The 13,533-nt window shown below is 43.6% G+C and overlaps 1 protein-coding gene across 6 annotated transcripts in view; it reads left to right on the plus strand.

The window, feature by feature from the left end:
- Positions 1–13,244, plus strand: part of LOC146021035 (nuclear body protein SP140-like protein) — a 33,900-nt gene extending 20,656 nt beyond the window's left edge. For 4 of the 6 annotated variants that reach the window (XM_083155012.1, XM_083154928.1, XM_083154868.1 and 1 more), the window contains 8 exons: positions 1,911–1,958; positions 2,762–2,872; positions 3,469–3,558; positions 5,415–5,474; positions 6,513–6,623; positions 8,621–8,763; positions 10,663–10,699; positions 11,815–13,244. In XM_083155012.1, coding sequence (XP_083011138.1) covers positions 1,911–1,958; positions 2,762–2,872; positions 3,469–3,558; positions 5,415–5,474; positions 6,513–6,623; positions 8,621–8,763; positions 10,663–10,699; positions 11,815–11,834 — 620 coding nt within the window. In that variant the 3' untranslated portion in view covers positions 11,835–13,244. Of the gene's footprint in view, positions 1–1,910; positions 1,959–2,761; positions 2,873–3,468; positions 3,559–5,414; positions 5,475–5,564; positions 6,261–6,512; positions 6,624–8,620; positions 8,764–10,662; positions 10,700–11,814 lie in introns of those variants that run through there. The other 2 variants (XM_083155039.1, XM_083155096.1) reach the window with 2 other exon arrangements.
- The last annotated feature ends 289 nt before the right edge of the window (positions 13,245–13,533 follow it).

Raw genomic sequence — 13,533 nt, forward strand, 5'->3', positions numbered from 1 at the left:
GACGCCCAACCCCAGTAATTCCCCACACTGCTACCTACACCCATCCCCCAGTAATTCCATACAATGCTGCCGACACCCATCCTCCAGTAATTCCCCACACTGCTACCTACACCCATCCACCAGTAATTCCCCACACTGCTGCCGACACCCACCCCCAGTAATTCCATACAATGCTGCCGACACCCATCCTCCAGTAATTCCACACACTGCTGCCGACACCCATTCCCCAGTAATTCCACACACTGCTGCCGACACCCATCCTCCAGTAATTCCCCACAATGCTGCCGACACCCATCCTCCAGTAATTCCCCACAATGCTGCCGACACCCATCCTCCAGTAATTCCCCACAATGCTGCCTACACCCATCCCATAGTAATACCCCACACTGTTGACGATACCAAAGCCCCCAGTAATTCCACACACTGCTGCCGACACCCATCCCCCAGTAATTCCCCACACTGCTGCCGACACCCATCCCCCAGTAATTCCCCACAATGCTGCCTACACCCATCCCATAGTAATTCCCCACACTGTTGACGATACCAAAGCCCCCAGTAATTCCACACACTGCTGCCGACACCACAGCCCCCAGTAATTACCCACTTTGTCTGCCACCATTCCTTGCAATCCCAAACACTGAAATAATAAAATGAATGAGATTTCTTACTTTTCATTTACCGGCTTTTATAAAATGTAGCAGTGGGGGGAGGAGGAGAGGCAGCAGCGGGGGGGAGGAGGAGAGGCAGCAGCGGGGGGGAGGAGGAGAGGCAGCAGCGGGGGGGAGGAGGAGAGGCAGCAGCGGGGGGGAGGAGGAGAGGCAGCAGCGGCGGGAGGAGGAGAGGCAGCAGCGGGGGGGAGGAGGAGAGGCAGCAGCGGCGGGCACTCCGGGTACGTGGGAGACGTGGTGTGTGTGTGACCTATGAGTCGCAGGTCTCCTGCCATCCTGTGGTAGCACCCAGCGCTGCAGAAGCCGCCGTGCAATGCAAGTACCCGGGGAACGGCAGTGGCTGGCGCGTACTGATGGCGACGTTAGCCGCGCATGCAATTTATCTGGTGGGCAGCTATTAGATGGACCGCTGACAATCACTGTTCTAGAAGGTTCTAAATAAATAAATTTTGGTTGTTATGGGCAGCATCCCCTCTTCAATAGAACTCTCATCTCAGTAAATGAACCCCAAATTATACAATTACACTCTTTCCATGGTTATGGATCATTTAGTCACCAGCATTATGGTCAACAAACATTAGGTCGACATGCATTTAGATCGACTTGACTTAAGGTTGACGTGCTGGAAGGTCGACAGTCAAAAAGTCGACATGGTTTTGATTTTTCACACGAATGTCGACACAGTCAACATAAACACTAAAACGTAGCACTCACTGCGCTCGGCGCACTATTTTATCCTCCCACTACACCCTAGTGGATGGTAGGGCATGAAACACCGCCTGTCGGCACATGTCGTGTTGACATGGACTCCGAAACGTACCACCACGACCCCTCCCATGGCTCGCTGCACTCGCCATGCTTCGGGCACACTATTTTATTCTCCCTCCACGCTCTAGTGCAGGCATGTCCAACGTTGGCCCTCCAGATGTTTAGAAACTACACATCCCAGCATGCTTTTCCACAGTTTTGCTATTAGAGAATGCTAAAACTATTGCAAAGCATGCTGGGATGTCTAGGAGGGCCAACGTTGGACACGCCTGCTCTAGTGCATGGTAGGGCATGTAATACGCCTGTTGGCTCAAAAAACAGTTAAAAAAAAACCATGTCCACCTATTGACCTTTTCCCATCTCAACCTAATAACCCATGTCTGCCTACTTGGTGGTGACCCAATGACTGCATCCCCTTTCTGTACAGTTCATTCTTACATAGTTTATGGTATTAATGTTTACTGTCCTGTCCAGATCAAGTCCGTGATCTACAGGAGCAGGAATCCAGTGGATCATCCACAGGTATGCATTAAGCACTGACTCCACAAAGGGAAGTATGTTTATAGAAGTATATTAGACCGATGTATATCCAGATGCATTTTACGGAGACGCATGACAATGTTTCTTTGTTCTTTCTTTTCTTCTTTTGTATGTTTGTTTCGCATTTCTAAAAATCAATAAAAAAATTACACAATTAAAAAAAAAAAAAAAAAAAAGTATATTCGGACCAGTGGTCTAGGCGAGTATCAGAATTGTTTTCCCCAGTTCCCCTAGGCCAAAAGTTTTTATATTGAGAAATTCAGAAAACAAATTAAGTAATATTTAGTACTGTTTTTGCTTATAATATCGACCATAAATAATTTTGAGTTGGTCCTTGGACCACAAATCCAAGGGACCCGTGTATGTCCCCTGAGGCACCCAGTTTGGGAACCCCTGCATTAGGCTTTGAATGTCGGAAATATGTCTGCACATGCTTGATGATGTAATAAAGTTTCTGTACACGCCAGCAGATGCCTTACAACTACTAGCCATTGGAGTGGTTTTATTTAAGGCAGCAGCTACAGCCGTACTCACTGTTGTATGCACTGGTAGATGGAGCGGGTGTCATACAGCTGTCAAGATCCTGCTTTAGAATCAGGGTAAATCAGAGCCTGCACATCTCTACCTTAAACCCCCCCAACAGGCACTGTATTACCTGCAGCAAATTTGATTCCCCTCATAGCACTGTTATGATTAGAAGGCAGCTCAACGCTCAACCACCTATATGATAACTTTGTTATGGGAGATATTGGATTACTGAAGTGCATTCTGCTTTTATAACACAGATTTGAATGACACTGTGACAGCGCCAGTTAGAAAATGCAGAACGAAGCAGATTAGTTATACCGAGCCACCGGATTATGACTTGGAATTGGTTAATGGAGGGATACATAAAGGTTTGTATACTTCAATATAGACCTACATAGATCTTCTGTATTATAGTTGCCATTGAAGACTGTGGGCCTGACGGATCCCGTGGATATCTGCATGACGTGTGTGTGTGGGGGGGGGGGGGGGGGAGAAACGTTACAGGACGCACAGGGCTGGAACTCCTAGTTCAACGCTATACAGATGAGAAGACCAAAGAAAGCAGACTAAAGACTAGAGCAGGGGTGGGCAATAAGCGGCCCTCCAGCTGTTGATGAACTACACATGCCAGCATACCTTGTATTATTTTCACCTTATCCAAATAGCAAAACTAAGGCAATGCATACTGGGATGTGTAGTTAATCAACAGCTGGAGGGCCATTATTGCCCACCCCTGGACTAGAGGGTGCTAATATGTGAAACTAGGACAGATGTTTTTTGCAAGCACTCAGGTGTTATACAGATATAGATACTATTACATTTCTGCTTTCTTTTCAACCAATTTTATATCCGCCATTACATGCCACAGTGATCGATCATGAACTCTACTGTAAAACGACGTTACTGCAACCATATCCATTATCTCTCAAGAGTATTTTATTTTGCTTTTTGTCTACATTAAAAGCTCCAGAGGTCAAAATACGGCGGAAATATAAAAAGCGGCGCGGCAGAGAAACCAATTTCCATAAACACAAGGGCCGCAAAAGGGATCCCGGTAAGTAACAGTGAGGATTGTGCTTTAATCCAATCTGGTAGTGAGTAAGGTTCTCCAACCTCACATGCGTTTAATAACATTGATTTGTGTATACACTCATACAAGCTCTCTATACTTGTACATTTGTGCTGCCCTTGCGTATGACATGAACCCGCTCTATGGATGCAGTTGTAAACCATGCAGATATATTTTCAGATCTCTGTCCTATGATAGGGCAACACCTTTGAATTTGTCTAAAATATAAAAAATGGCTGAAAAACATATAAAGCAACAAGATGGTATATTTTATATATAAGTTTGTGGTTTGAAATAATGTAAAGGCAGAAAACGGCTTATACTTGGCAAATTTATGATGGAAAAATGATTCCCAGGATACATTTGGGGAAACAGAAATACATCGCGTATTGTAATGATTATGTGACAATAGTTACATAGAAACAGAATTTAATGGTAGATCAGGACCATTTCGTCTGCCTTGTGTTTTTTTTTTTTATATATATACTTTTGGTAACATTAACCCTGTTTGAGACTTAGAAATGATATAACCCCAGTGATATAAATTATGTTCATTAGGCTGCATCCTTTGTATTTTCTGCAATGTCAGACACAACCATGGTGGTTAATGGGCACTTGTGCTTGCAAATAAGTAAGTCAGTGGTATCATTGCATTCAACTCAACATTGAACACGTCACACAGATCAGGCAGTGTCTGGCCAATCATGCTGCAATACCTCCAAATGCAATTACAATGGCAAATAAAAAGGTCCAATGCCCCACCCATTTAGATGTGTGGTAATGGCACTGAAACACTGGTCGGGGGGGGGGTCTGACCTCACATATGACATCAGCGACCACTCTGTCTTCAGCGAGTGGTCTAGCTAACAGGTCTGTACCAGGCCCTTAGTCTTGGATGAAAGTTCTCCGTGCCAAGGGCTACTGTGAAGGCTACAAAAGATCCTCTGTACCGAGCAGTTGTGAACTGAATTGGGTCATCAGTCAACGGACGCGGTATTTGGTCCATGTGAGTTTAATGACAAACATCACCTGGGTTACATTTTTTGTTGTTTGTTTTTTACACATTTTATGATCTGGCTTATTCTGGAATTCTTACCACTGATCAATGCAAAATACTCTATAATGTTAAATAGATGGAAACAAATTTTTCTTTTTAAGAACAAGATGTAGACTGCAATTAAAGATATTGGAAGATGATGTAGTTCAGGGATGGGGAACCCTTCGGCCCTCCATCTGTTGTTGAACTACACATCCCAGCATGCCCTGCAACAGTTTTAGCATGGCCAAATAGCAAAACTGTAGCAGGGCATGCTGGGATGCGTAGTTCAACAACAGCTGGAGGGCCGAAGGTTTCCCATCCCTGATGTAGTCTGTAACTTGTGGCTGCAAGATATGATTGAACAGCGGAATAGGAGAGAAGTATAGAAATGGGGAGAATATTGGGGTATGGGTCATTGGGTCGACATGCATTGGGTCCACCAATGAAGGTTGACATGGCTAAGGTCAACACAAGCATTAGGTCGACAATGGCTCGGTCGACAGTCAAAAGGCTGACATGGGTTTTTCTAAGTGTACCGCGTCCCCTCACGTGGCTTGGTGCGCTCGCCATGCTTTGGGCACGGTGCCGCGCTGCGCTGGGCACCCTATTATATTCTGTGATGATCATAGAGTCCTTTGGGTATATGGATGGACATCAGAAATTGTCACAAGCTTTCTTCAGCCAGTAAAACAATATAAGCGCGTTTCATGTGATATTTTTCCCCCCAAATAAAGTCCAATTTGCATTTGGCCTGTTGGAGGTTCCCTCCTTATTTCAGCGACTCCTCCTCTGCTTCCCACAGCTCCTGCCTCTTCATGTGTGGACAGTAGCGATTCCATGCCTAAACCACCTAAAAACAATTGTAAGTGCTGTTTATACCTCTGTTTTATCCTGTTGTTTAAATTTGCACATAATCCATTGGAGTTTTTTTCTCCCGCTTCTCTCTCTCCAGCGTTACACATGTTGCTTAAACCTCTGTCTATTCTGGTGCGACAGTGGATACCAGGTCCAGTACATGATCCCAGTTTGGAGTAGAAGCAGGATCGTAAAATCACTCCAAATAAACTACAATATATTTCGGCACAAATGGGCCAGTGCTGCTTATCTATCTTCTATGAAGGCCTTGTATTATTGCTGTCCAAGAGTATTACTCCAATCGCTTCCATGAAAGACTAGTTGCCATATATTATATGCTGGTTTTAGCACATTTTGGAGGACATTCTGTTCTAGATTATATTCACAGTTGTACCGCACAGTATTCTCTCCATTTCCTTACCAATGGACTTGACAGTGTTATGGAGAATTTTTAAATCTTGGAGTCTTTAAAATCCTCTTTATATTTTTATATTTTATGGACTTGCTTTTGACTGTTCTGTGATCTTCATGATGAAGCTTTTAGTGCTGACATTTTCCATAGCAGCTGTATTTTGAAGTCAATTGAAACATTCCCATCAATGAATTATGTGACCTCTGAAGACGTCTAACTGTGTCAGTGTCTGTTACCAACCAGGAGAATACCTATGTAATGTCTGTTTTTTTTTTTTTATTTGCTAACAAATAGTCTAGTTACTAATGTAGCGAAGGTTGTATCGTTGTTGTTGTTTTTTACAAATGTATTTTTTTAATAAACCTTACAGTATTCTGTGTTGATCAGTAGTAGGAATTCCTAAAAAATAATACAACTTTTTTTTTTTTTTTTTTTTTCAATAAAATGTGAAAAAAATCCAAACTTGGTAAAAACTCTTTATAATTTCTGTTGTAAACAAATATTCGCGGAGAAATGTCTCGATTTTCCATTTCTATTGTGTGTGGTTTTTCTTGTTGGACGTTGTACAGTAGATATTGATACAAAGAATCTGTTCAGAATATGTGACTCTATTTCCTACTTTTATTTGTCCAGTTTCTAATGTGGCGGTCAGATTGGAATTTCCTAAACAAGTTTTCAGTGACCGCTTTCAGGTGAGGTGTGGGGACAAGAAAGGGCTCTTCCTGAAGAAACGCTGGACTGGAGGTAAATGCTCTAGGTGACAAAGCAGTTGGCTGCTCATTTGTGACCTATTTCAGATGATTTGCTGTCACCACGAACAACTGTATTTATAGAGCAGTCCATCTACATGATATTCTTCCAGCACGTCCTTTTACTGTGTATGGATGTGATGGTGTCACTAGCAGGATGCTGGTGCAGGAAAATGCTGGGAGCTGACCAGCAGCTCCCAGAACCTGGTCAAGCCCCCAATGGAACTATAATAAGGGAGTGACCCAAAAATAAATTAAATAATAACTCTGCTGGGGGTGTGGCTTCATGACAAGAGGCCATTCCCTCTTTTGTTGATGCGTGCAAGAAATCCAGGAATGGGAGTAACAAAAAGGACACCAGTGACACCCACCCCAGTAACACCACTGAGTGAGGACTAACTGGGCTGCTAGCAATTGACTTTGACGCAGCAGGGTGCAGAATTTTCATCTTGCTTTGCTTGTGTGTCTATGTATAAGAACATGTACAGATGTGGGCTGCTAACCAGCCATGGCATCATGGTTGTGGCACGAGTCATGGTGGTCTGGCTTGGGGGCATGCCCCTCCCACTCCCTAAATCGGGTGGCCGAGTGGAGCATCGGGTGGCTTAGCAGCTCAGACAGCCTAGTACCTCCGTTTGGCCAGATTGGCCCTTCTGACATTTGCTATTTGCCAGCCAATCCAAACTATCTCTACAAGGGGCTACGGCCACTTAAAAGCATTCCATATGGTCCTAGGAACCATCCCCAAAGATTGAGCTTGTCACATTATGTAAGGGAGTGTCTACAAATATGCATATATCTAAGCCAGTGACATCACACACACACAGCTGTAAACCGGTAACTGGTATCCCAGTGAGACAACCATTGGTTGCAATATCTAACCTAGGCTTTACCCACTGAGTTACGAGTGGCAGCACAGGCTCAGTGCCTGGGTATAACTCACAGGGGTCATGTTCTGATGGGTAGGCTCAGGAATAATCCAGGTCCGTAACTGGGAAATTGATTGGCACATGCACAGCAGTATATAATGGCCAAAGTAATTCTTGCTCAAAATCCAGTGTGTTCAGAGTTTGATGACCTCAGTTGTTTGTATCAAGCTTCAGAGAGCGGGAGATAACTTGGGGAAGTTGTTCTACGCAACCAATGAGCTTCTCATTGCCATAGCTAAGGCTGTGCTTTATAAGTGATAGAGGGCCAGATGCACTAAGCTTCAAAAGTGATCAAATAGAGAGTGATAAACAACCAACCAATCAGCTCCTGTCTGACATTTTTCAAACACACTCTGTGACATGGCAGGTAGGAGCTGATTGGCTGGCTGCTTATTACTGTCCATTTTATCACTTTCAAACCATAGTGCATCTGGCCCAGAAGCCGATTGCTATGTTCAACTTCTCCGTTTTATTTCTCTTCAAAGCTTGGTACATCCTGCGTTTATTCTAAACCACAATAATGAGGAGAAAGCGTAAAACAGGAGTAACTTTGATTGAACTAGTAATGGTTTGGTCTAGTAACTGGTAACTAGCTCTACTAGTGAATGTATTGTAAAATGGCTGCATGTATTGTGTGTACAAACCTCAAAATGGCTGCTGCCAATATGTTTTCGGATTACATGTCCAACAGTACCGTAGTGGGTCGGACACATATCCAGCACCGTGGAAGGAGGAGGATGGGTACTGGACGCATCCTACCCAAGCAACACACAAGCTGTAAGCAAGTGCCGTCAGAGCAGCAATCATGTGTAGTTCTTAGCGTTGTGCCCTGAGTGCCGGCACTGATAACGCACCTCACGTTACGGTCCTGGAGGGAGATTTATCATGCTGTGTAATGAGTGGAGAAGTTGTCAATCATCTTCTACCTATAATTTTAAAAACTTGCTTGCTAGAAGCTGATTGGTTACTATATACTGAACGGTTTAGGAGACCTGATTCACCTGTTCCCCGGTGTCATCTGTAGCAGCCATTTATAAATGCACTCCACTCTCTCCTCCTCTAGATTCTAGCAATGACAAGTGTATTCGTTCTGAAGGCAAGTGGTTTAATGTGATAAAGTTTGAAAAATATGGCGGGAAAGAATCAAGCAAGAATTGGAAGAAAAGCATTTCCTGTGAGAGGATCCCACTGGAAACCTTATTTAGGGTACGACATTTCTGTATTCTGCAGTAGATGACTCACTTGGTCATAGATGTATGTACTAGTTTAACAAATTCAGTGGGAGATTTATCAAGCTTTGTAAAGGCAATCAGTGGAGGACCCCATTGGTTGGACTCCAAATAGAGCATGTTTTCCAGGTTGCCCGACAGGTACACAGGTGTAGTCATTACTCACTGACACATTTAAAGTACACACAGATGGAGCCAATTATTTCACTTGTGATTAAGGGACCAGATGCACTAAGCTTCAAAAGTGATAAAATGGAGAGTGATAACCAACCAATCAGATTCTGACTGACATTTTTCAAACACAGTCTGTGGCATGACAAGTAGGAGCTGATTGGCTGTCTATTTATCACTCTCTATTTTATCACTTGTGAAGCTTCGTGCAACTGGCCCTATGTGAGGAGATATGGAAAACATGAACCAGACTTGCCTACCCTCCCGGCCCCTCGCCCGAAAGGGTGGGCAATCCTCCAGCATTGGCCACGCAAGCCCAAACCCCCTCCCCCCTTTCGTTCTGCCCAAAAATAAAATTTTCGGCGGGTCCGCGACGAGGGACGGGGCTAAAATTACGCGAATTGCGTCATTTTAGCCCCTCCCCCAATCTACGGACCCGCAAATTGCGGTGTGTGCCTGCCATGGGGGCGGGGCTTGATGATGTCCTCCTCACCCCGCCCCCTGCCATACTACTATCAGGTCTCCTCTCCGGGCTTCTCCCGGACAGGAGACAACAAATGTCGGCAACTATGACATGAACTGGTTGGAATCCTGAGTTTAGGGAACCTGTGCACTATATAAATGGGTGCGATTAGATTTGTATTTTATGCTAATTCATATTGGGTCACATTGCGAATGAATTATACCATATTACATTGCTGTGGTAAAATGAAACCTCTAAGTACCACCACTGACCACTAGAGGCAACTCGACGTACCAAATTACTTGAAAGCAATTTTTGCAGGGACATGCATTTGTTTATAGGCTAAAAACTATCACAGGTCAAAGTGAAAGTACATTGCAGAAGCTGTCATTTTGACAGGCTATTAAATATTGTGTGTGTGTGTGTGTCTCTATGTATATGTGTGTATCAGTCACATGTGCTGGATAACGCGCCCGTCCATCCAGCGCATGTGACTGACGTCATCGCCGGACGGCTGTGAGCATAGACAATGGAAAATTAGTAGCAAACTAGAACAAACAAAATAGCTAATCCTAGTACTAGGCATAAACTGCGCATAATATACAAGAATAATTAATTTACATAAACAAATGCAAGCTAGAAAGCAGTACAATCACGAGATAGAGGAGCTGGACATTTTGCCATCAACAATATAAATAGACAGTTAATTATCTAAATACTGAAAACGACATATGTTCGTTCAGACTTTTTGGCGGACCAAAAGGTCTTAACGAACAGATTTCGATCAAGAAAATAAAGGCAATGGGTGAAATGTAATATGATGAGAGATGCAGAAAGTGAGAGATTTGGTAACCAGTTTGATTTTGCAGTGTAAATGATTGCCGCTTTAACAAATCTGGAAATTTCTTACCGAATCTCTCACTTTCTGACTCTCTATCTCTATTAAATTTCACCCATTGTCTTTATTTTCCTGCGCTTTCTCTTTTTGCCGTGTGTGAACATGTACTGTACATGGAATCGTAATTCTGTGTTAGTGCTAATATCTGACCAGTGCTCTGGCCGGAACGGTAAAGTCATGCAGATTACGCTGCGCTAAATGCCATAGTACACAGCCCACAATTATTGGGTCACTAGAAATTTGGTGGTTTACTTAAAAGCTGCATCCAATGTGTGCGAGAGACAGGATTCTATGTAACCTATGCAGTGTTCAATCTTCTATCATTATCTTGTTCTGTTCTACAGTCTGCCATCCTGAAATCTCCCCCATGGCGCAGAAAAGGTGAGTTATTCTGTGTGACATCAGTCCCCACTCTGACTGTAGAGTAATACTACAGAGGTGTTACAGCAAGGGTTCTGGATTTGGGTGGGGTTGGGAATTCTGTACTTACAACCATGAGAGATACTCTACTATTGCTTTCAGGGCGAGATGGCGGAGTCGCTGGTCAAAGGACCTTGAGTGAGTGTACACACTGAATGCGATCGGTAAACAATATCATTCAGTGACCTCACTGAACATTTGGGTCATTGGCTATACAGTATAGCCAAAATCAATTCATTTTTAGCAGACGGGAGGGGGGTCTATAACAATGCACGGGAGCATGAAACGTGTCAAATATGTGGGTTATTTTTAGAGATGTGCAGGTTCTGATTTACTCTGATTTCAAAGCAGAATCTTATTGGCTAACAACTGTCATGTGATTTGGGATGGCTAATAAGATCCTGCTTTGAAATCAGAGTAAATCAGAGCCTGCACATCTCTAGTTATTTTTACTTCTGATCCAATGAGCGGATCAGATCAGAAGCGGAGAGTGGCTGCCAAAAAGATTTATTGGACTCTCAGGCAAAACGTGTTTTAGTAGCTGCAATATATATCTCAAGTCATTGTCGCCTGAGTCACTTAACTGGCTAGCATCCTGTAATCCTGTAGTCAGGCCCATTAGATAAATTGTAAGTATGCAGTGCGATATATCACATGCAATTTGTCTCTGCTCGATAAATCTAATGCAATATATCGTATGTGAAATAAACAATCAAGTACAAATTTTGTAGTGTAAGGCTCCCAGGATGCTGCCAGGGAGTAAAACAGAAATTGCATGGGACTTCAAGCTTCTAATCAGTAGCACTAGTGTATGGGGGCCTCTAGAGGTCATACCAAACAAAAAAGTTCAAGACGGTGCATGCTTCTGCCACCTGCTGGTCTAAAGGCAAAGCACAGTCCGTAACAAATGGTTACATATTGCATACATATGCATGTATGTGTTTAATAATTGAGGGCGCATTGCTTATTGAAAGCGTTGGAAGTATGTGACATAGGGATGTGGAACGCTGTATAATAAATGTTTCACTAGCATTCTCTGTAAGCTGTTTTTTTATTGTATCTACTTTCCTTTATAGATTCATGGAAATCATCATGATTGAATAGTAATTGTAGTGAACACATGTGATATGGTCACATGATCTAAAGACGCCAACAACTCAGGATAATGTTTAGCAGGATCAGAGCAGCAGGGAGCTGTGGACCTAATAACAGCTGATCTCCCATAAAGATGACACTGCAGATTAGTAACGTACAAGCCCAATGACCACTACATTCTATCCAGCATGTTACAGTATGCGTCTTTCCTTGGAACACTACCTAAGGGGGTGAGATTCTCCTACATTAGCACTTGGGAAAAGAAAAAGCAAGAGACATGCTTCCGGTCTCCTTCCATACTGGAAATACATTGTAGTGGTTTATTTGCATATACAGATGGAGCGGGTCCCAGCTTTGCAGGGGATGGCGGAAGAGTCGCCATCCGCCATCCCCCGCCAGCTGCCGTAAGGGGACACGCGCGCACGAGATGTGCGCTCTTCCCTTTACAACGGGGCTCCCCGCCGACGGTCGCCCCGGGGCCTTGCCGCACCCCCCCCTCTAACCCTGTCTGTCTCCCTGTGCGTGTGAGACGCGCGCGCGTCTCAGTCAGATGGGGCGCCTCTCCGCCGGCGATTGCCAGCGGATAGATTCTGGCGATCCCGCCGCAATAATGAGAGACGCTCCATCTGTACATGTCCATTCATCTTAAAACTGCAGCTATGCTTTGCAATTTCAGCTTATTGTTTCATTCCTCTTTTAAAGCCGGCTAGTTAATTTTATCTTCACCCTTAATTTTAAGATTTGATTTTACGTTATTACTAGATACATTTGTAATGGAAGTAAAATTGTTGAATCTGCTTCGTCGAGACATGACGGTCACCTTTCTTCGACCCTAGTTGCTGGAACTCATGTTCGAATCCAAGATTGGTCCCTTTTCACACGCTTACTCGCGCTATAGGGGTGTCCCCGAGCCTACATACTTTCGAACATGCACTGAAAACCCACTTGTCTTATGTCATCTGCTATTCTCCACTAGATTGTAAGCTCTTAGGAGCAAGGTCCTCCTCCCGGTTATGGAGCCCTCTTTAGCACTTAACAGCCTTCACCAACTCAGTGGCCATGTAGCCTGGAATTCCTCTCGCTGATCATCATTTGGTTCTGCCGGGGACTCTACTTTTGCTAGTTGTGACATCATTGGAGATGGGTTCTACCCTTCCCTGATTGCTCCCTCCCTCACCTTGCTGCCCAGTTGTATTGTGCACTAATAATTGTGGTGCTAATTGTTACCTCTGCTGTGTGTATGTTCTACCTAATGTAATGTTCTGTGTACCCTATAATGTCCTACTGCTTCCAGATGTATGGTGCTTCGGACCACTAGTGGTGCCTTATAAATAAAATGTATTAATGATAATATAATAACTAGGTGGCCCATGTGAAAATTTTGCATGCAAATAAAATACAATTCATTTTATAGCGAGGTTGGTGGTTTGTACTAGGATTAAAAAAAAGAACCGGTTCATTTGTCGCCATTGGAGTAGCCAGGCAAAACTGATAATCGCGCCGTATCGACACATCCAGGGAAGTGTAGGGCCAAAGGTCAATTTGTAACTTCAGTTTTTAAACAAACAATACAATGTGCAATTCTAAATTAACAATTCATCAGAAGCTGAGAATTTAATATTTTAAAATGGTATCTCGTATCAATTTTGGATAAGTATGAAGGGAGACAAAGGGATCGTCCCCAAAAACCACCTTCTAGA

Source organism: Crinia signifera, chromosome 1 (genome assembly GCF_055691185.1).
Source record: "Crinia signifera chromosome 1, ASM5569118v1, whole genome shotgun sequence".
Taxonomy (NCBI): domain Eukaryota; kingdom Metazoa; phylum Chordata; class Amphibia; order Anura; family Myobatrachidae; genus Crinia; species Crinia signifera.